A 24,597-nucleotide genomic window follows, 5' to 3' on the forward strand; every position below is an offset into this window, starting at 1 on the left:
AAATCAATCTGAAGTAGTCTATAAAATAAGATTAAATTTAAAAAATCCATGGATTAGAGTTCATAATGATAAGCAGTTAAGAGAAAGTAACAGGTTTACTTTATAAATGAGTTCCACAGACTCTTTAGCAACAAACATGTAGATATGGAGATTAAATACTCAATAGTTATGCTGAAGAGGGTAAGATAGCTCTAAGGAGACAACCCATAAAATAGCGCAGAAATACAGAGATAAAATGTATGCAGTTAAGGCACAGAAGGTTCAATAAGAAGACTGAACATACTTGGAATGAAAGTTCGAGAAAAAATAGAACAGAAAGACTGAGAAAAAGGCGAAATACAGGGATGGGACAATGCCGTCATGGACCTGGAACAGAATATGAACTCTATAGTCGAGATGAGGCACTGAGTCACGTCAAGGTGAAAGACAAGCAAATCTCTTCCTCAATACAAAGAATCTGTTGCCCAGGACACAGAGCGAGTTCTACAAAAACAGAGAAAGAACATCTCATCAAGGATCACAATCAGACTAGATTTCTCCTCAGCACATTCAAATCCAAGAAAATATGGACTCATGTTTTCAAAATGTTAGCAACATTATCGTAAAGGATTGGTCAAAGAGGCTGTTTTCCTTTTTTTTTTTAATATAAAAGCTGATTGGGGTATATTATATATAGGCTCTCACGGAGAGGATTACAAGAGGAATAATCCTATGAAATATGAACGCTGCACCCGGAGGAAGGCATGACATTCAGAAGAATGTGAACAAAGAGACCATTAAACCAGAGTGCCGATAACAATGAATAACACAGAAAAATCTAGACAACGTTGGAGGGACAACGGAAAAGGGTTAGAGCATGGTGCCTGCATTTTTCAACAAGAAGATGGAGACAATAATGGACCCGGTGAGAAATATGCATGTCACACATTTTATGTTGATCCCTGAAAGAAAAGACGAGGCTGTGTAACTGCCCAGTCACTAGACGGAATAGAGGAGACTCAATAAGCTCCATTTGTCCAGGAGATGACAGGAGAAGAGGAAACATAAACAGAAGCAAAAACATATATGGTGGATTAAAAAAAGCAAAAGACGACTAGCAATAATTGTAATACACATAAATGTATTATGCTTGCCAGCTAAAAGAAAAAGACTCTTGGCTCAGAGAACATAACATACTCTTAGATGTTGTTTACAAGAGACACACCTATATAGCAAGGAAAAGCCGAACAAGAAGGTGGGGAAAATACTAACCAAGAGAAAGCTGGCAGGCTTATATTGATATCGGAGAAAACAGACTTCAAGGGAAAAACACTCCTGTGGGTAGGAGGCTTTTCTATCAGCTGGCATGTGGCCTATTTTCTGTCCCCAGGACTGTCTCTATATTTGTGCTTTCATCTCTGCTGGGAACAAGGTTGGTGGGCTGATACTGTGTTATCTCTGCCATACAAAGTGGCAAGAAAGCCACACGGAGAGAAAAATTTCTCCTGACATTTTCTAACATTTTCATTTGCTGAATCTGGCACAGTTCTTCTAAAGGACATTTCATCAAGAAGGCTTTTGTGGGAGGCGTCCTTGTTATTTATGGTTACATCTCTTGTGTTTCTCGCAGAGGTTTCAGTCTACTTCAGGTAGTTTAGAAAAGTTAAACTTGGCAATAAAAATGCGCTTATTTTTATTACTACCATGGTGATGACAGCTACTATTATTCTTTATTGCTGACTGTTATGGAAATGTAAACTTGAATCTCTTATTCTGCATCTTGGTTTCTACTCAGATAAAATGGATTGTTTTGATTATCAAATAAAATAATACGTAATGAAAACACTTTGAAGGGCTTTCATATATGTGAAAATATTTTGCAAGTATTACTATAAACTTTCTTACGTAGAATATTTTGAGTCTAAATTGACTTACAAATGAAATTTTTTCTCTGTCTTACTGAATGTATTTTAAGATGGAGTTATACCTTGTCCAAAATCCAGTTTTACATAAACTAGGTCAACAGCTGAATATACTGGAAAACTAGACAAGAGGCCACTGTGAATTAGGTTCTGTGTGATGTTATCTTGCCTGACTTTTTTGCCTTTGAGCCACTGATGCTCAGCAATCACTACGAGGCTGCTTCAGTACCACGATGGTCCACAACCAGGATGGTGGACATTCCTCTTCAGCATTTGCCAGTGTCTCTCCACACACAGTCCAGCATCCTCTGGAACTCGCCTCCAATTTAGTACAAGGATTCTAAGGCTTCTTCCCAAAGGCTCCAAAACCTACTTGTTGTATAGTAACACTTTAGGGCAAGTTATGAAACCTCTGGACCTTCTCTTTCATTAACTGTAGAATGAGCCTTCCCTCCAAGGACTCTTGTGTGGATAAATGAGCCAGTTTACATAAAATGCCTAGCAGAGTTAAGTCTCCACTTTTAATATAATACGACATTTATCATTTGTAAACTGCAATGAGGTCAGATGTAGAACTATTCACGGATCTCGCCTGTCTTAAGCAGTCGACATTGGTTCTGAAGGTTCTTATCCAAGAACAGGGAGCTTCTGCAGATCTTGCGGTTCTCATATTCCTGACCGTGACCCAAAGTCTCCATCTGCTTCCTCAAGGGATCTACTTATGACTCCTGCATTATTTTTCATGCAGGGAAACTTTTCTTTTAAATAAGTAGAAATGGAAACTCATGGAAATGAACCACATCTCGGGCCCTGGGTCCCTCATCCCCCAAGTGCAGACCTGGACAAGGTTATCTCTCAGTTCCCTTTCAGATCTCAAGATTACGACTCTGAAATGCTAACCAGCATTTGCTGTAGAAAACCAAGGACCTCACAGGAGAACTGATGCAGAGTCGCTGAAGGAGACCTGACAAGTAAGCACACAGGATGCTGGTCCAGGATGCTGGCAGGCCAGGAGCCTGTCAGAACTGGGAGTAGGGATGCAGCAACTGCGAGCTGGATTCAGAACTGGGAGCTTGGGAGAGGTCAAGTCTGGGTGAGGATGGGGTGGGGCTTCTCTCAGCAGTGGGGCCAGGTGGTTGCATTTGCAACCCAACATTCCTTCAAGCTGCTGCCGCTGCCAAGTCGCTTCAGTTGTGCGACCCCACAGATGGCAGCCCACCAGGCTCCCCCGTCCCTGGGATTCTCCAGGCAAGAACACTGGAATGGGGTGCCATTTCCTTCTCCAATGCATGAAAGTGAAAAGTGAAAGTGAAGTAGTTCAGTCGTGTCCGACTCTTTGCGACTCATTAAATACTTTGTGTTTCAAGTGTCTGGAACAGTCAGTGAACAAAACAAGGCTGAGATGAGCTCATTGAAGATTTTTTTTTTTTCGCCTAAAAGAATACTTATATGCAGAGTACATCATAAGAAACGCTGGACTGGAGGAAACACAAGCTGGAATCAAGATTGCCGGGAGAAATATCAATAACCTCAGATATGCAGATGACACCACCCTTATGGCAGAAAGTGAAGAGGAACTAAAAGCCTCTTGATCAAAGTGAAAGAAGAGAGTGAAAAAGTTGGCTTAAAGCTCAACATTCAGAAAACGAAGATCATGGCATCTGGTCCTATCACTTCATGGGAAATAGATGGGTAAACAGTGGAAACAGTGTCAGACTTTATTTTTTTGGGCTCCAAAATCACTGCAGATGGTGACTGCAGCCATGAAATTAAAAGACGCTTACTCCTTGGAAGAAAAGTTATGACCAACCTAGACAGCATATTCAAAAGCAGAGACGTTACTTTGCCGACTAAGGTCCGTCTAGTCAAGGCTATGGTTTTTCCTGTGGTCATGTATGGATGTGAGAGTTGGACTGTGAAGAAGGCTGAGCGCCGAAGAATTGATGCTTTTGGACTGTGATGTTGGAGAAGACTCTTGAGAATCCCTTGGACTGCAAGGAGATCCAACCAGTCCATTCTGAAGGAGATCAGCCCTGGGATTTCTTTGGAAGGAATGATGCTAACGCTGAAACTCCAATACTTTGGCCACCTCATGTGAAGAGTTGACTCAATGGAAAAGACTCTCATGCTGGGAGCGACTGGGGGCAGGAGGAGAAGGGGACGACAGAGGATGAGATGGCTGGATGGCATCACGGACTGGATGGACGTGAGTCTGAGTGAACTCCGGGAGTTGGTGATGGACAGGGAGGCCTGGCGTGCTGTGGTTCATGGGGTCGCAAAGAGTCAGACACGACTGAGCGACTGAACTGAACTGAACTGAAAAGAATACAAATAGGAAGCCCAACAAGCAGGCACTGGGTGGAAAAGGCTAGTTTTCCTTTTGCTAATTTTCTTCAGAATTAGCTGGTGAAGGTCACAAAATTGTTTCCAATGGAAGAGCCAGCCCGAGGCACTTCAGAGTCAAGGAATCATGGCACACGTCAGAAGGAATTTCAGTGCAGCAGGATAAGGGCTGTGGACTCCTTCATACATTCTTGTGCACACCAAGCCCATCCCCACCCAGGGCATCTGGAGGAAGGAGAACGATCAGGGCTCACAGGGAACATAACTGCCTGAGGTTGAACACGGGAGCCGGGTGGTGAGACAGAGGAGGTGTTACTTGGATCCCAAGAGCAGAAGAAGGGAAAAAGAACCTCATGGAAATGACGGACATCCAATAATGCTGACTTGTGTGTGTGCGCGCCAAATCGCTTCAGTCATATCCGATGCTTTGCGACCCTATGGACCACTCCACTGTCCATGAGATTCTCCAGGCAAGAATACTAGAGTGGGTTGCCGTGCCCTCCTCCAGGAGATTTTCCTGACTCAGGGATCGAACCTGAGTCTGCTATGTCTCCTGCATGGGCAGGTGGGCGATTTACTACTAGCGCCACCTGGGAAGCCCAAATGTTTACTTAGCATGCACTTATTATAAACACATCTACATGTCCAGCATTCTGCTGGATTCACTGGGAGATAGAAAGCAAGTGAAGGAAACAACCCTGGTCTTAAGGATCCTGTTATATACCAGCAGAAACCGCAGTCACACTCAGCAGAAACTTTTTAAAAAGGGGATCAAAGGGATGTCACTTACTGAGTGCTAAACAACATGGCACAGACCCGGTGTCCCATGGTGCTTCAAGAAGGGCCCATCACAGGGGCTGGTGAGGTTCCCGAGAAAGTTTCCAGGAAGGTGAGCAGGTGCAGAACCCACCTCCATGGGCAAGAACTGAGACAATGTGTGTGTGTGTGGGGGGTGATTGCTTCTGGAAGAGCCTGGGGATGGGGTGGGCTGGCAGTAACCAGAGTGGATGGAAAGGCGGGGCTTCTCACAACAGTCAGGAACAGATTCCCTGACATTTTTCTCTGAATGAGTCACTGAACTAATACCACTTTTTTTTTTTTAATCAATAGGAAAAAAACTACATTTGATTTATCACTCTTTATTTTTTACCCATTTTGATTAGGGGCTTCCCTGGTGGCTCAGAGGGTAAAGCATCTGCCTACAATGCGGGAGATCTGGGTTTGACCCCTGGGTCAGGAAGATCCCCTGGAGAAGGAAATGGCAACCTACTCCAGTACTCTTGTCTGGAAAATCCCAGGAACTGAGAAGCCTGGTAGGCTACAGTCCATGGGATTGCAAAGAGTTGGACATGACTGCGTGACTTCACTTTCACTTCACCTTTTTATTAAACCCAGCTAGTCAATGACCTATCAATTTTACTTACTTGTGCTGTACTTTTTGTGCAAAAGATGATAATAAAGGTAAAACTTTTGAAGGAAAAAAAATATCTGCCAGGCTTACCTTTTTTCCACCTCCTTTACAGACGTATTTTGATTTCACTTTTCATACAGAGAATTTAATATCAATATTAGCACTGATACTGCCTTTGGCATTAAATTTTCAGAAGGTTAACATAAGTCAGTAGAACATGAGCCTGGGATATTCAGTAGTCTTTCATAAACCCAGTATTTAATCCATAAAAAAGGACAAATCACAATAAAATCTCATACTTCTCCATGACCACTGTGGAATATTTGTTATATATGTAGGCTTTTTACTTCTTCAATTTAAATTTATTCTTTGTAGAGGGACACTAATTATTACATTAAATGTCACGTGTAAGAATGGTAATTAAAAAAAAAGAAGCAAGCATTTATCATTTTGATCTTTGTTCTAAACACTCATATTAATTTTAAAAAGTTAATGCTGGTTTCTGTTGCCTAAAATACAGGTTTGTCTAAAGTGCTCTAAGAATCAGTTCAGTTCAGTTCAGTCGCTCAGTCGTGTCAGACTCTTTGCGACCCCATGAGTGCTGCTGCTGCTGCTGCTGCTGCTAAGTCGCTTCAGTCGTGTCCGACTCTGTGCGACCCCATAGACGGCAGCCCACCAGGCTCCCCCGTCCCTGGGATTCTCCAGGCAAGAACACTGGAGTGGGTTGCCATTTCCTTCTCCAATGCATGAAAGTGAAAAGTGAAAGTGAAGTCTCTCAGTCATGTCCGACTCTTTGCAACCCCATGGACTGCAGCCCACCAGGCTCCTCCACCCATGGGATTTTCTAGGCAAGAGTACTGGAGCGGGGTGCCATTGCCTTCTCTGACCCCATGAATAGGCACTCTAAAAGATGCAGTGATGGAAAATAATAGTAGTTGCTGTTTGTTGAAAATCTGTCAGTATCCTGTTAGGTACTTTCATGGCTTGGGGTCCTTCCTGTAAGAGCCTCAGGGTGATCAAAGTTCAACATTCCTGGCTTCTGGTTCCTCCTAGAAATCAGAGCCTTCCCTGGGGGAAGCCTTCCCTCGGGACGATCTCCAATCGTCCCAAGAAACTTTAAAGACGGTTGTTCTCCAAATTTCGTGTGAGTAAATCCTGGTTTGGAAAAGACAACAAGAATCTCAACGGTGACATGTGTAGTTTTTGATTGCATTTGGAGGATTGAATAGAAAGCACATTTAAAGCCTTTGTGCAATACCATGTTTGATGTTGTATGTTAAAAAAAAAATCCTTACAGACGATTTTAAAGAGTGAAAAGGACCTCCCAGAGGAACCAGAAGAATTCCTTCTTTGATTTTACCAGGATTACACGTGGACTAAGGATCACAAGTGGCCAGCAGGGGGAGACTCGGGCACGGATCCTATCCATTCAAGTTGAGAGGGACCAGATGTCTCTAAGCTTGGTCTTCCTGACCACTTTGGCAAAGCACAGGCTTCCCCCGGGGAGGAGGTAAACATCGGTTCATTTGCAGCCTTGAACTTTTCTCTTTGGGACAAGGCAGAGTTAAAAGAACTTTGTAGCATCTGGTGTGTGGGCATTAGAATCTTGGGACGCCCCCAGGGAAGGCTCTGGTTTCTAGGAGGAACCAGAAGCCAGGAATGTTGAATTTTGATCACCCTGAGGCTCTTACAGGAAGGACCCCAAGCCATGAAAGTTCAACACTGTGGTCAGATTATAGCGGGGCTGAGAGGGGAGATGTTACTGAAACTTTCTCACCAAGGCAGGAAAGTTGCCCCAGGGATTCTCCCTTCCCACTCTGTGTTTCTTTTTTATAGCAACTTAGTGGACCAGATGGTAAGGAATCTGCCTGCAATATGGGAGACCCGGATTGATCCCTGTGTTGGGAAGATTCCCTGGAGAAGGCAATGGCAACCCACTCCAATATTCTTGCCTGGAGAATTCCATGCACAGAGGAGCCAGGCAGGCTACAGTCCATGGGGTTGCAAAGAGTCAGACATGACTGTGTGACTGACACTTTCACTTTCAGTGGAAAGAAAAGACAGTCTGAAACCCTAACTATTCTCCTGCCACCCTCAAGACTGGATTCCAAGAAAACGGGAAGTATGTCTACTCAGACACAAGGATATACACAGCTTTAATGAGAGAAGGGTTTAGATTTCCAACAGAACCACAGATGATCATCCCCCTTCTGAAAACTGGAGAACACAGGCTGCAGGAGTCTTCGGGGAGTCAGGAAGAGAAAGGGTGGAGTGTGTGCGCATCTCCATCCAAGGGAAATCTGCACATAGATAGTCAGACTTCCTCGTATGTTAGGAATTCCTCGCATCTCAGAACTTGACAAAGATCCCCATGGTCAACAGTTACTCCGTCTTCTCTACAACCTGTGAGGTCTTCAGGGGATTTTTTAAGTGATTTGAGATGCCGTGTGTGCATTTGAGGAAATCAGAAACCAGTCTTACTTTTGGAAGAGTTTCCAATCCAACTGGAAACATTCAAACTATGATATAGCAAACAGAACCCACCAAAGTCTGCAAAGGTCCAGGGCAGAAGGGTGCAGCATCCACTGTCCAGAGGCAGAGACACGCTTTGGAATCTTAATCCTTTTTTTGGCCAAATGATGCCATATATCAGACCAGAATGCCTCTGGTTCAGTCCTGTTTCAACTCATTTCCAGTGAACAAAATGAAACCTTGACTATCTTTCGGGACTTCTATCTCATTGTTGGCTTTCTTAGGATGCTCTCAGCGATCCAGGGCCACCCAGTAACAACTGCTTTACACTCAAGAGTCCAGTGAGGTTTACTTCTTATATCGTGAACTAGCATTTAAACCATAAGCGCTGACAATGATTGGTTTTAAGTTAAAACACTAATAAGAGATATTTTTACATTTGTTATTTTCATATTTTCCAAAATTTTATACCTTGTGGAAGTCATTATCAAAGACACACTTGGTTTACACTTTAATTCTCCTGGTCATTAAAAGCCTCCTATTACACTAGTATTTGCTGCTATAAATACTCTGAAAACTTAAGAGGGATAGTACAAAATGTTGACAGAAACAAATAAACACAAATGTGATTTTACAGCATGCTATCCAATATTTCAGGTAACCTTTGAGTTACTGTCTTGGTTGTTACAGGCTTCCTCAGTTCATAGTCTGGGCTGTTGACATGAAGGATACTGGCTTCTCTACTGGGCTGTGTATCTTGTGAAACAGTAAATCAGCAATCTCCCTATTTTGATCGAGCAATCAGTTTTTAATGAGCACATTTTCAAAGAAGTTGCATATGTGAAGTACCTACCAAAAGCTGTCCAGCAAAGCAGACGAAAAGGATAAAGGCAAGTGAGAGAAACGCCGCTCCAAAGGAAATCCCGAGAATGGACGTTCTACCGGGAAACAAAAAGGAACATGTTAGTGTGGGGACAGCTTCGGTTTTCCTGGAAAGCCATCACGAATACCTGTGGCTTGAATTAGGATTTTTAAAATGAGGACTTCATTCCTCACTAATATCTTTGAGAAATGAAAATGGAGCTAAAAACAAGCCAGAGATACGTCCATAGGAAAATGTATCTATGGCTGTGTCTAATCAACTTGCTGTGATACGACATTAAAACTGTCCTACCCGCATCATTTCTTTGTAAGAGAAAAACCCTCTTTACACGACTTGCCTCTGCAACCAGCACCTTCACGCCCACACTCGACCGTGGCCATCATGTGCCCCCTTCCCTGTCTCGATGTCCTGGCAGTTTTGCCTCCAAGGCAGCCTCGTCGATGTCCACGGAAACCTCATTCCCCGTTCTCACTCCACGGCCTTTGCATTTTTGCATGAGCCAATGAACACACAAGCTTCCTGTGATCAGGTGAGTGAAGAGCCCACTAAGGTACAGGTTGTCACCCTCCGGTTACAAGTAGAAGTGGTCACGAGAACTGTATGCATTTCTCAGAGTTCCTTTAAACAATTCAGAAATTTAAGGTGTCTTAAAATGTCCTTTCATTCAAAGGATAAAACTGTGTGCAGGAATTGTATGCATTTCTGAGAGGTCCTTTCTATAATGAAAACTCAAGGCCTCTTAAAACATCATGTAATCCAAAGGAAGAAGGGTTTGGGAGTATTAGAAAAGATGAGCTGCAACGAATAATCCAAGCTGAAATTTAAATGCAACATCCGAAGAGAGGTCTGGTGGTACCTGAGATCACCGTGGAAGCTCGAGCCAGTGAGGTTGGCTAGAGAAACCGAAGACAGAAGACTTGGGACTGAGAAGTGCGGGGACACTGAGAGTGAATGTCGATGCATCAAAAGGAAGACTCAGACACGAGCAATCTACAAGCCGAAATGCCCGGCAAGTGCACAGCTGTGAGCCCCCAGCAGGGGGGAAAGAAGCGAGCCATCAGCGAACTCAGGAACCCCCTCATGCCATCAGGATAGGAAGGGTCCACTCAGTTGGCACTCAGATAGTTATTCTATCTTGAGAGATGAGCACACATCAAGCAAGATCTACAAAACCTTGACTTCAAACCACCGTGCACTCAAGGCTGACCCAAGGATGTTTTTATGGAGTGCGGAGTTATGTCCTAGATGCTTTCAAATACCTAGCTTGATAACGACATTTGTTCACATTTTATGAGCAACGCTAAGTGTCTGCTAGGAGGGTGTGGATATACCAAATACACCTAGATTGTTGACTTGTCTCATGGCCAGGTCCACGCTGGGTTGGAACGGAGCAAACATGAGTAAGACCCGTGTTTTGAGTAACTCACAGTCTCAGAAAGGTAAGCTCTGTAAGCTTCCTCGCCTCCCCCATCCCAAACACCCTTTTTCTCAGACGTTGCTCCTTAACCCCTGCTCAGAATCCACAGTTTCCGCATTTCCCATCACAGACTCTCAGGTGTCCTGTTAGCGCTGTGGACGGAGGGGAGCATAGGAAGGCTCTTGCTATCCCTGTGACCGAAGAGACACCAGAACTCATCTGCTCAACTTCCACTGGCCGTTCTTTTCATGCATCTAAGAGAGCTCTGATGGGTTTCCTGTGACTCTGTGCTCCCTGGTTCCTTGCTGGTGTTAAGGTGATGCCATCTGCATAAGGCTGATGTCAAAAATAAATGCTTTTTTCTTAGGTCTGTAACTGTTCAAATATGAATAATCTCTAATTGAAGGTCTGGTAAGTCTCAGCTCTAAACCATCTGGTGACAGGAGGGTGAAGCTGATGCTGGAATGCCATGAGAATATGATGATAGAATACTGTGTGTCCAGCACAGTTCTAAAGGCTTTATATGTATATGTAACCCTGGACAGCAGGGCTACTGTTCTTACCTCATTTTACTCAAGAGAAAGTGACACCCAGAGAAACTGGGAAACCAACCAAAAGTTAACAATCCTCTCAAGTGGTATGGGTTGGGATTAAAGTCCACACAATTGTATACCTGACCCAGGCTGTGCTTCTTGGAGTAAACATGTCACGTTTCAATCATGTTTACTGGTTTAACTTTCCTGGAAAATTATCCTTTTCATTTAAATTTTGAATGTGAGACATTCAAAATGTCTCCTTAATATTCTCTTACAGTTTTTGAAGTTGTTCTAGGTGAAGCAATTTCTTCTTGTCCTTCTTGTTATTTTTCTGATTCTCTCTAGATAAGATTTTTGAAGCTTTGCATGTTTGTTGAACTTCTCAAAGAATGAACTTTTGTCTTATTATTAAGGTCCATGCTTTCTGATCATTTCCTTTATTATTGGTCTCTAATTTAACTTAAAATAATCCTTTCCTCCTTCTTTATTTGAACTTTCACTGTTCTTTTTCTTGACTGTCATTTGCTGCTAATCTTTTCTATTTTCTAATAAATGCATTTAAAGACATAAATATTCCTATAATTACTGCTTTAGCCAAATCCCACAGCTTTTGATTCACAGCTACTCACTGCCATTCTTTTCTAAAAAGCCTATACTTTCAATTTTCTTTTCCTTTTAATACAAGAGTAACTATAAAGGGAAATTATTTCTGGTCTATCCTTGTTACTCCAATGTCACTAGGTTTGATCACAGATTGTGGTCTCTATTATTTTTACTTTGACAACTTCTTTTCCTTCTGGGATGTGGTAAATACATTCCATTTCTATTATGTCTTATGATACATATTTACATTTCCTTTTAGTTGGGAACAAAGCAAGTGCTTTCAGTAAGTCTATTGTCAGAGCTTGAGGAGTTAAGTCAGATCCCCAGTGGGCTGATTTATTGGCTCAATTTGATCTTTCAATTTTAGAATATATTAACATTTCCAACTAAGTTTGTGGGTTTGTCAATACATCTGAACATTTTAATAGTGTCTATTTATTTCAAAGAGATGCTGGAGTGCATCAAGTTTCATGATTGTTAACTTTTCTTGGTGACTGTACTGTGATATAAGCTTCTGTTTTCATGCTAAAGTCTTTCACTTGGATTTAGATTGCCAGAAATTCATACTACTACCGCTTTCCTCTGTCTGTAAGCTGTTTCCTAAAATAGCTATTTTCTATGCTTTATTTCCAACCTTTTCTCTTTTAATTTTAGCTGGATTTTTAAAGGTGGTACAGAAGTGGCATTTGGTTTATAGCCTCAATCTTTGACTTTCTTTCCAAGAATAGGACATTTCCCTCCGTTCACAATTATGAAATTTATTAATACTTGACCAGTTCTCTCCATCTTATTTTCTTAAAATGTTTGGTAAAGTTCAGACAGAAATCACTTGAGTAAAAAACAAATTTAATACAAGGACAGGGAAGCCTGGCGTGCTGTAGTCCATGTGGTCGCAAAGAATCGGATATGATTTAGTGACTGAACGACATCATAACATAAATGTCCATTTAAATTTTCAATATGTGTTAATAATTTGGTAAGTTGTACCGTCAATGAATTTCCCCGTTTTATCTAAGTTGTAAATTTTTTGGCCTTGAGTAATTAATACCTTTTCATATTTATCCTGTTAAAATCCGTAGAATCTGTAGTAAATACCATTTTATTTCTTATAACACTAGTTTGGGTGGTTTGTGATTATTGCTTTTTTTCTTTCTTGATCGGTCTTGCTAATGGTTAGACATTTAATTGTTTTTTTTTAAGGAACCGACGTTTGTCTTTTATTATTTTTCTGTTGTTTGTTCTCCGTTTTATTGAATATTTTTTTCCTAGTGTATGTTTCCTCCTACTTATTGGACTTGCTCATCTCTCTCCAACTTCCTAAGATTGAAAGGTAAACAACTGATTTCAACTCTTTCTTCTTTCAAATATAAGCATTTTAAAGCTACAAATTCCTCTCTAAATGACTGTTAAGCAACATTCCACACAGTTTATTTTAATACACAAAACATTTGCTAATTTGTCTTGTGACTTTTTGGATTTATTTCACTTTTAAAATTGAAATATAGCTGATTTACAAAGCTGTGCCAATCTCTGCTGTACAGAAAAGTGACCAAGCTGTACACATATACACGCTTTCATGTTCTTTCACCTTATTCAGTATCACAGGGTATAGACTGCAGCCCCCTGTGCCACAGGCGAGTGCCCAGCTGCTTCAGTCGTGTCTGACTTTCTGTGACCCCGTGGACCGTAGCCTGCCAGGCACCTCTGTCCATGGGACTCTCCAGGCAAGAGTGCTGGAGTGGGCGGTCCTTCCCTTCTCCAGGGACCTTGCCGCCCAGGGATGGAACCCGTGCTGCTTGCCACCTGCATTGGCAGGCGGGTTCTTTATCACCAGTGTCACATTCTTTTCCATTTCGGTGTATCACAGGCTACTGAATAGTTTCCTGTGCTACACAGCAGGAGCTTGTTATTAATCCATTTGAATGTACTAGCTTGCATCTACCAACTCCAATCCCATGGAGAGAAGGGCCTGGTGGGCTACAGTTCACAGGGTCCCAAAGGGTCAGACACGACTGCAGTGACTTAGCATGCACGCGTGCACCAGTCCCAGGCCCCCAGGCCACGCCTCTCCCTAACCCATCTCATCTGCAACCACAGGTCTGTCCCCTAGGCCTGTGAGTCGCTGTCTGTTTTGTAGATGGGTTCATTTGTGCCACGTTTTGGGTATTTGTCTTTCTCTTTCTGCCTTACTTCACTTAGCATGATACTCTCTCATTTCATTCATGTTGCAGAATTCACCTGAAAGGCAGGGGATGTGGGTTTGATCCCTGGGTTGGGAAGATCCTTTGGAGAGATAAATGCCAATCCACTCCAGTGTTCTTGCCTGGGAAATCCCATGGACACAGGAGCCTGGTGGGCTACAGTTCATGGGGTTGCAAAACTGTGGGGCATGACTTAGTGACTGAACAATAATGATATTCCATGATACATATACAAACACCACATCTTCTTTTTCCATTCATTTGAAAAATTGACTTAAAAAAACAAACATTTTACTTAGTATTGTTGTTCAGTCACTAAGTCGTGTCTGACTCTTTGGGACTCTATAGACTGCAGCATACCAGGCTCCTCTCTCTGTCAGTATCTCCTGGAGTTTGCTCAAATTCATGTCCCCTGAGTCTGTGATGCTATCTAACCATCTCATCTTCTGCGGCCCCCTTCTTCTTTTGCCTTTAATCTTTCCCAGTATCATGGTCTTTTCCAATGAGTCGGCTCTTCACATCAGGTGGCCAAAATACTGGAGCATCAGCCTCAGCATCAGTCCTTCCAATCGATATTCAGGGTTGCTTTTCTTTAGAATTTACTGGTTTGATCTTGCAGTCCAAGGGCCTCTCAAGAGTCTTCTCCAGTTCAGTTAGTTCAGTTCAGTCACTCAGTCATGTCCAACTCTTTGCAACCCCATGGACTGCAGCACACCAGGCCTCCCCATCCAACGCTGATTGCTGGAGTTTACTCAAACTCTTCTCCATTGAGTTGGTGATGCCATCCAACCATCTCATCCTCTGTCATCCCCTTCTCCTCCTTCCCTCAAACTTTCCCAGCATCAGGGTCTTTTCAAATGAGTCAGTTCTTTGCATCAGGTGGACAAAGTACTGGAGTTTCAGCTTCAACATCAGTCCTTCCAATGAATATTCAGGACTGATTTCCCTTAGGATGGACTGGTTGGATCTCCTTGCAGTCCAAGGACTCTCAAGAGTCTTCTCCAACACCACAATTCAAAAGCATCAATTCTTTGGTGCTTAGCTTACTTTATAGTCCAACTCTCACATCCATAGATGACTATGGGAAAAACCATAGCCTTGACTAGATGGACATTTGACACCAAAATAATGCCTCTGCTTTTGAGTATGCTGTCTAGGTTGGTCATAGCTTTTCTTCCAAGGAGCAAGCATCTTTTAATTTCATGGCTGCAGTCACCACCTGCAGTGATTTTGGAGCCCCCCAAAATAAAGTCTGACACTGTTTCCACTGTTTCCCTATCTATTTGCCATGAAGTGATGGGACCAGATGCCATGGTCTTAGTTTTCTGAATGTTGAGCTTTAAGTCACCATTTTCACTTTCCTCTTTCACTTTCATCAAGAGGCTCTTTAGTTCTTCTTCGCTTTCTGCCATAAGGGTGATGTCATCTGCATATCTGAGGTTATTGATATTTCTCCCAGCAATCGTGACTCCAGCTTGTGCTTCCTCCAGCCCAGCATTTCTCATGATGTACTCTGCATATAAGTTAAATAAGCAGGGTGACAATACACAGCCTTGACATACTCTTTTCCCAATTTGGAACCAATCTTTTGTTCCATGTCCAGTTCTAACTGTTGCTTCCTGACCTGCATACAGATTTCTCAGGAGGCAGGTCAGGTGGTCTGGTATTCCCATCTCTTTCCGAATTTTCCACAGTTTGTGATGATCCACACAGTCGAAGGCTTTGGCATAGTTAATAAAGCAGAAACAGATGTTTTTCTGGAACTCTCTTGCTTTTTCGATGATCCAACAGATGTTGGCAATTTGATCTCTGGTTCCTCTGCCTTTTCTAAAACCAGCTTGAACTTCTGGAAGTTTACAGTTATGTACTGTTGAAGCCTGGCTTGGAGAATTTTGAGCATTACTTTACTAGCATGTGAGATTGAGTGCAACTGTGCAGTAGCTAGAACATTCTTTGGCATTGCCTTTCTTTGGGATTGGAATGAAAACTGACCTTTTCCAGTCCTGTGGTCACTGCTGAGTTTTCCAAATTTGCTGGCATATTGAGTGCAGCACTTTCACAGCATCATCTTTCAGGATTTGAAATAGCTCAACAGTCTTCTCCAGCACCACAGTTTGAAAGCATCGATTATTCAGTGCCCAGCCTTTTTTATGGTCCAACTCTCACATCTGTATATTTTGTATTTTTGTATTGAGGTATATCCAAGTAACATTGCTGTAATAGTTTCCGGCGAACAGTGAAGGGACTCAGCCCTACCTACACATTGTCTCGTGATTTTTTATTTGACTAGGTTATTCAGAAGTATATAGTTAAACAGTAAAATAGTTGGGATTTGTTTTAGATATTTGATGTTTTCAATTTTAAGTTGCTGTTGGTGTGGTAAGATACGTCTATAAGTTTTCCTAGCTTTCATATTTCAATCTTTTCAAATTTGTTGAGATGATTTTATGTCATGTATTGGTCAATGTTCCAAGTGCACTTTAAAATAACATGTATTTTACTGTTGGATTTAGTGTTCTATGAATGCTAATTCATAGGAAGTTAATCTTACTCAGGTTTTCAAAACTCTTACGTCTAGCAAGGGATATAAAAGGAATATTAAACATCTAATCTAGTTATTGGTTTGTCTAATTCTCTCTGTTTTTCAGGTTTTTTTTTTCAAGTATTCTATAGCTGTGTTTTAAGTATATACCACTTAATGATTTTATGTTTTCTGATAAATTGAAGCTTTTTGTTAAGTTTCAATGCTGCTCTTTATCTTTGTCCATACTTCTTCTTGCCTCCATGTCTCCTTGTCTGATATCAATACATGGATGGTAACTTTCTTATACTTACTGTTTATACGATCTCTATTTTCCATCCTTTTAATTCCAACCTAACTTCCTTCTGTGCTAAAAGAGCATCTCTTGTAGACAGTATATGGCTTCACCATGCTTTTATTTGGAGGGTTTAGTCCTTGTACATTTCATAATAAGCCTATCAGATGACCATCTTGTCTGTTGTTGTTCTGCTTTGTCTGCATGGTGAGGTCCGTGACGTTAGGTGCTAGTCTTCATTACAAGTTCACCATTTTACTATTTGTTTTCTGTCTGTCTCATGTCTTTTCAATTCTGTTTCTCCCTTATTGCCGTTTCTCATTAATATAATATTTTCACAGGATTTTCAGTTTCTTCTATTGATTCGGTAGCTATACCTCTTTGTATTTTTAGTGATTGCTCAAGATATAAAATATACATGGTTAATGTTTCATAAGTTACTTAGCATTAATATTGTACCACTTCAAAAATATATAAGGTCCTGAGAACAACAGAGAAAGAAAGCTGAGTGCTGAAGAATTAATGCTTTTGAACTATGGTGTTGGAGAAGACTCTTGAGAGCCCCTTGGACTGCAAGGAGATCACACCAGTCAATCCTAAAGAAAATCAACCCTGAATATTCATTGGAAGGACTGATGCTAAAGCTGAAGCTCCAATACTTTGGCCACTGGATGTGAAGAACTGACCCACTAGATAAGACCCTGATGGTGGGCAAGATTGAAGGCAGGAGGAGCAGGGGACGGCAGAGGACGAGATGGTTGGATGGCATCACCGACTCGATGGGCATAAGTTTGAGCAAGCTCCAGGAGTTGGTGACAGACAGGGAAGCCTGGGGTCCTACAGTCCAAGGCGTTGCAAAGAGTCGGACATGACTGAGCAACTGAACTCAACTGAACTGACAACAATATAATCCCACTCTTCTCTGCATCAGAATACTTAGTGTAGCTATTATCTTTTGCATTAAATGATTAGTTGCCTTTTAGAAAAATTAATACCATGTAAACATATGGCCTTTTATATGCTCACGTATTAAGAGCGCGTTCTTCTCTTCATTCCCTCCTGTAGATTCAAATTTGCCTCTGGTATCATTTCAGTTCAGCTTGAAGAACTTCCATTAGCATTTCTTATAGCACAGGTTTGCTGGTGATGAATTCCGCTAGCTTTCTTTCATTTGAAAAATGGCTTTCATCTCATTTTAAAAAAAGGAATATTTTTATTGAATACTTAATCTCGGATTGAACATGTCTGTATCAGTGGTTCTGATGAGAAGTCAGTCAACATTTCCATTACTGATCCCTCGCATCCACAATGTCTTTTTTCCCTTGGACTGCATTTACGGTTTTTTTTTTTTCTTTTCTCTTTGGCTTCAGCCATTTGAGTATAATATACCACATGTGGTGTTATTTATATTTATTCTTCTTGCTGTTCACAGATGTATCTCAAAAATTTGGGAATATTTGTCACTAAATGTGCTGATAATTTCCTGTTTGTTTTCAAACACTTTTCCATCCCATCTCCTACAGACTCCATTTTCTGGATTCTTTCCAAATGGTTCTAACAAGGTTTGGCCAGTGGGAAGTGTTGGGGAAAGACTGGGAGGGGAGAAGGAGGAAGCCTGGGTCTTTCTGCTTCTTCTCTACGTAACAGTCATTCTCTGGATGGGTGGCACCTACTGCTGTCTGCGCGGGTCCGCAGCCCCATCAGGGACGCATCCTGGCTGCTCGTGGCTCTCGGATCCTACATTTCTGGTGACACCACATCCATCCCGGGTCCTTCACACCTAGGGTGGTGGCAGTTTGCTGCCTTGCTCACCTCTTGGCTTCTCTGCCATCCCCTGTTTGACTTCTTAGCTTTGCCCTCATCTGTAAGCACTTCAGTGTATTAAATTCCCTTGATGAAATTCCTGAGGCCATTTCTGTTTTCTTTATAGAACTCTAATCCATTAACTAAAGTTTTTTTTTTTTTTCTCTAGGTACTATGATAGCATTAGTGATCAGATTGAAATCTAAGAATGATTAGAATCAGTTGCTTCTCCAACTTTCTTCCCTCTTCCTTTGAAAAAAGAGCAAACTGTTCAGTTTTTATTAGAACTATGGAGAAAATACCTACATATTTCATAGGATATGCCATAGATCAATTTCCTTATGAATGAATAACTGATTAGGGATTACATTGGCCTTTAATTACAAAAATCTTAACAGATTTAACAAAAATTATCATGGGTTGATCTGCTTTCAAATCACATAATTAATTTTATGAATCAGAATTTAAATAAAAGATTCTTGTACTAAAGTAAGTTCCATGGGCTCCTGTTTTCTAAAATGCATTTCCGTGTCTGCTTTTAGGAATAATTATTCCACCATAACATGTTTGAAAGAGATCCTGGGCATGCTGGAGTCATGTCAAACAGCTACATTAGAGCCTGTAAAAACAAGTGTCTTAAAATTTGACTCTCACATTACATGGTGAAGAGCATCTGGTGATACATTTTTCTGGATGTATCTAGTTTGCTTTTTTTCTCAAGCGTAAAAATCCATTAAAGGAAGATAAGAGGTTGTTAAGGGAAAAGACTGGCCCTAATACCACAAACTGTTTGTGTTCTGCTGAAACGGATGACAAGTGCCCAGAAAAGCAGGAATGAACAGTCTTAAAAGTATGATAACGGACAGACTACCAAACATGACTTCATAAGAAACAGAAAATCTGAATAAATCTATAAAAGAGCAATTGAATTAGCAATTTAAAGACAAACCAAAAATAAAAACTACTCACAAGGAAAAGCTCATGCCCAGATGGCTTCCTTGCTGAGTTTTACAAAACTCTTAAAAAAGAATTTATACTACTTTTTCCAGAACTCTAGAAGATAAAGGGGAGGGAACAGTTACTAAGGGATTCTATGAAGCCACTATCACCCTGATACCAATACCAGAACAGGACTGCGCAAGAAAACAAAACTAGAGACCAGTATCTCTTATGAATTTAGATTCAAAAGTCCTTGACAAAATATTAGCAAACCAAATCTAGACACACATGAAAAGGATTACGTATACCATGATCAAGTAGGATTTGTCTGAGAAAGGCAAGGCTGGTTTAATACCTGAAAATCAATTAATGTGATACACTATATTCATAGAATAAGGGGAAAAAAGCCTCAAATGATGATCTCAATAGATCAATATGACAAAGTCCAACACCCTTTCATTGTAGAAACACTTATCAGGCCAGGATGAAAGGGATTTTCTTTCTCCTGATAAAAGGCATATGTGAAACACACAGGTAACATCATACTTAATGATGAGGGACTAGATGTTTTCCTTCCAAGATCATGAACAAGAATATACGTGTGCCAAGACTTCATCTATGAAACATTGCACTGGAGCTTCTAGCCTGGGAAATCAGGCAGGAAAATGAAATAAGAAGCACTAGACTGGACAGGACGAAGTGCAACTGTCTCCGTGTGCGGCTGACACGACCTTGAATAAGAACATGATGTCACAACCTGAGACCCAGAGCTCTGCTGGCCCACTCCCCTGGGGCGCTGTCTACTGCTCCAGTCCATGGCACACTGGCATCGTTGTTGGGCAGGCTGTAACTCTCATCCCAGTGAACAAGAATTCCCATGATCAAAGTCATACTTGGTCAAAAGTCCTTAATTATAACCATTTATCCTGCTTGTTCTATCAAAAGCATGTTCAGGCTCATTAAGCATACTGAGTTGTTTGTGTAATACAGTCAATTTTAATTAACATTCTGGTTGCAAAGCTTTTTTTTTTTAACATAGAGGCATAATTGAGCTATATACTCACTGAAAAGCAAACTCGACTCTCTGCTATCAAGAGGCAAGAAAAATTACACTTTTTAGTGATAATTTTTGACTTAGGTACTTTAATCCAGTGTATAGTTACAATATATGGAAGAGGTTATTTTAAACAAGGTCTTTTCACCTTTCTCTTTTTTCCTCCAGTTTACTTTATTGCTTACGGGGGTTAGTTTATTGCTTACAGGGGGTCTTAATGAAGAGAGGGAGCATGCTTACTGACAGGAGATATCCAGCTTCCTCCCCCCAAGACTGATGTAGACTCTCTCATCAATGCTCTGTTCACATGCAACAGATTACATGGTATTTAGTAAGCATAATAGGAACAGAGGGGGAAAAAAAAACAACTTTTAACTGTATGTTAGCATGACACAATAAAAATCTCTCCCTCTCTGTTTAAGTGACAGAAGATAGAACCTCAAAATAAAAACTTACTTGTTAAAAAAAAAAAGAATTTAAAGGTGAAAAAGGAGACAAGGCATTTAAATATTCATCACCATTATAGATTATTACAGCCTCGCTCCAATAAGACTGAGCAGAATTGACATGTTCTGGCCATTTGAAAGTCTTGTGATGCACCATTATAGATTATTACAGCCTCGCTCCAATAAGACTGAGCAGAATTGACATGTTCTGGCCATTTGAAGGTCTTGTGATGCTGGACAGGGAGAAGGTGTTATACTTGGCAGAGCAAAGTGCTTCCACCCCATACCAACAACAAGGGCCAAAGACTTGAATTTTCTGAAGGTCCACGGTCTTCTCTTTGCACACTCCTTAGTTGAGCTCATCTCCTCCCAGGTTTATAAATATTACCTACGTATTGATCTTTCCAAATTACGACTTCGTCCATCCTGACTCCACTCACCAACCATGGGCTCTCACACACCCTCCCTCCCTCTGTGAAGCCCCACCTCCTGGATGCTAATATTAACATGCACACACATGTCTTTGATGCTCTGAGCTGAGCCCTTCATCCTATGCTTCTTTCTGACTTGTTCCTTCCCCAGGAGTCTTCCACTCTGTAAACGGCTGTCCAATTTTTCCTTGTTGTCCAGGCCAACAACAACAACAAACAAACAAACAAAACCCTACAGAACTTAGGTTTCTCTTATTCTTTGTCTCCCATCCAATAGCAAGACTTCCCTCATCATTCTTCGTAACATGTCCCAGAACTGGACCATTTTTTACATCTCCGTGGCTCCTAGGGTACAAACCATCTCCTTATATGGTCTTCCTATTTCTGCACACCCCCTTCCAGAGCAGCAAGAACAATACTTCAAGCACAGCTAGTGCACGTCCTCAGCTGATAACGTTCCAGGGCTTTGCACTACACTCGGCATTCAGACCAAAGTTCTCCAGCATTCAGTCAACCCTGTGGGGGTGACACGAGCTGCTGGTCTCATTACTGCTGTGATGCCATTTCCACACTCCCTGGCTCACTCTGCTCCCAACCCCTGCCTCCTTGTTGGTCTCTGAAGACATGTGTGACCTCCATCATCTAGAATGTTCTCCTGCCAGGTATCCATGCTTACCATTTCAATTCATTCAGACTTCTCTTCCACATCACTCACTCCATGATGCCTTCCCTGACAGCTCTCATCTGAAATACCACCTTCTACAGGATCCTGTCTTAATTTTTCTTAAAGCTTATCACCACTAAATTATTAATATTTTCTTATTATGTTATTGCTGTGCCTCTTCATAGAATTCAAGCTGTATGAGGGAAAGGATTTTTGGGGTCACTGCTACTTCCGCGGCATCTCTATAACCATGCCAGGTATATGGTAGCTTGATACAGAACTTTTGAGTGATTCCATAAATGGTGGACTGAATGCATGCATGGATTTCTCAAGAATTTCTATTTTTGTTACAAATGCTCAGAATATAGCCCAGATACAAAGTAAAAGTATCTCTTAAGAATTTCTCTTTTTGATAAAAACGCTCAGAGTATAGCTCGGATACAAAGTAGAAGTATCATGGCTGGTTTTGTTGAGTAAAGACACATTCAGCTTCCTTTTTATTGTCACTGTCCCTCAAATCTTACTATATCAGTGACATACAGGCAGCCACACACTCCTGGATTGAGCACTGAGTCCCACGAAATCCACTTTTTCTTGATAATAGAATTTTCAGATGGGCGTCCTGTTACACGTACTAAAGGTGACACTTTCTGGCTTCCCTTGCAGCTAGGTTCACACATGTGACTAAGATCTGTCTTGGCTTATAGAGCAAAGTGTCATGATGTATCTTCATAGCTCCTGGGAGGTATCTTCAGAGATGGTGGTTTTAAATGCTTTTTGCCCTCTGCCTCTGGGTCTGCTCCTCCATCCTGTGCTCAGCACAGGATACTGCCATCTTAGACAGTGAAGATGAGGACCAAAGTCTAGGGAAAGCAGAGTGTGTGCTGGAGGGACCCAAGGTCCCTAAGGAATCCAAGAAACCTCTTGTCTTAGATTATGGGGAGGGAACTAAACCGTTTGGAGAAGGAAATGACAAGCTACTCCAGTACTCTTGCTTGGAAAATTCCAGGGACAGAGCAGCTTGGTGGGCTGCAGTCCATGGGGTTGCAAAGAGTTGGACATGATTGAACAAGTGAGCACACTAAAACATTAACTTCCATTCAAGCTAATAACTATGAGGTATGTCCATACTTTTGGAGGACCTGAATTCAGAGTCGACTATTGTTCACTTCAGTAAAAGCTACATGGTTCATTTATCTTGGACAGTGAGAATGATCTTGCTTCATTTTTTGTTTGTTTTCTCTCTTTCTGTTATCTCTTTTCCTTTCCTCCCCTCCTTCCCCCAAAACTCATATCCACTGCATCAAGATAATGCAAGAAGCAACTCACTTTCATGATATCTAGTATGATTGATGGCTTAATGGGTAAAGAATCTACCTGCAATGCAGGAGACATGGGAAAGGCAGGTTTGATCTCTAGGTCAGGAAGATCCCTTGGAGAAGGAAATGGCAAGCCACTCCAGTATTCTTGCCTGGAAAATCCCATGGACAGGGGGAGCCTGGTGGGCTACAGTCTGTGGTGTTGCAGAGTCAGGCATGAATTAGGGACTGAACACAGTATTGGGGCTCACAACTTTGCTTGCCTACCAAAGCAAAACTGCCTTCACAACAGTCGTTATCCATCATTTGTGTTTCAAAAAATTAAACTCTTTCTTATTTGTTTCCTTTTTGAAGATAGAAACAAAATAAACGTGACTCTTTTAAAATCATTATTAAATCATTAAAGAGCATTGATTACTGGCATGAGTAATAGAATGCATATTAAAGAATCTCAGTAGAAATAATAGTTCTAAGATGTTAAGATTGTAATTTGCCATTAATTTTCCTTAAGGAAAAAGTCATTATTCTTGATTTTGCTTGGGTTAATGAAACACATCATATTTCACTGAACATTATTACAAAAAATCATTCTTATTTTAGTAATTGCCATGACTGATTTAACATAATCTATTTAGTTTACAGACAATATGAATGAAACTACTAAAAAAGGCAAAAATTTCTGCTTGATCATTTCTGATCTTTTAAGGCAGCTCACATTTCTGATGGGCTTTCCAGGTGGTGCTAGTAGTAAAGAATCTGCTTGCTAGTACAGGAGATGCAAGAGAGGCAGGTTCGATCTCTGGGTCGGGAAGATCCCTTGGAGGAGGGCATGGCAACACACTCCAGTATTCTTGCCTGGAGAATCCCATGGACAGAGGAGCCTGGAAGGCTATAGTCCATGAGGTCGCAAAGACTCAGACACGACTGAAGCAACTTAGCACACATGCACACCACATTTCTGATAAAGTTATAGTATAAGGCAGACAGAAATGAGAGAACAACTCCCAAAAGAGGAGCCAGCTAATAATTTAATTATATCTGCTTAAATCCCAAGACTAGAGCCAGATTGAAAAATTAGGGGTCCAAAAGGGATGATGGAAGGCCCTCTTTCATGAAAATACTTCCCCTTACCAGTCCTTCCAAGATCACATCTCCCTCTGTTACCAGTTATTCACTCACTCAGTATTTTATCCATTTACTCACTTATTTCATCATCTCTCTCCTGTTTTTCAAAAACATGCAGTTGACAAAAAGGAGAACAGACAAAATAAAATAAAACTATAAGCCAATGTATTTGAAAACAAGTGAGGGGACGTCAGAAAAAGTGAAAAGCATATTATCACAATACGCATGCTTCA

The 24,597-nt window shown here is 41.3% G+C and overlaps 1 protein-coding gene across 1 annotated transcript in view; it reads right to left on the reverse strand.

Moving 5' to 3' along the window:
- Positions 1 to 24,597, reverse strand: part of ADCY2 (adenylate cyclase 2) — a 455,956-nt gene that overhangs the window by 78,699 nt on the left and 352,660 nt on the right. Inside the window, exon 15 of the mRNA XM_027980173.2 lies at positions 8,981 to 9,065. Within this exon, the coding sequence (XP_027835974.1) occupies positions 8,981 to 9,065 (85 nt within the window). The remainder of the gene's footprint in view (positions 1 to 8,980; positions 9,066 to 24,597) is intronic.

The sequence above is a fragment of the Ovis aries genome, chromosome 16, assembly GCF_016772045.2.
Source record: "Ovis aries strain OAR_USU_Benz2616 breed Rambouillet chromosome 16, ARS-UI_Ramb_v3.0, whole genome shotgun sequence".
In the NCBI taxonomy this organism is placed as follows: domain Eukaryota; kingdom Metazoa; phylum Chordata; class Mammalia; order Artiodactyla; family Bovidae; genus Ovis; species Ovis aries.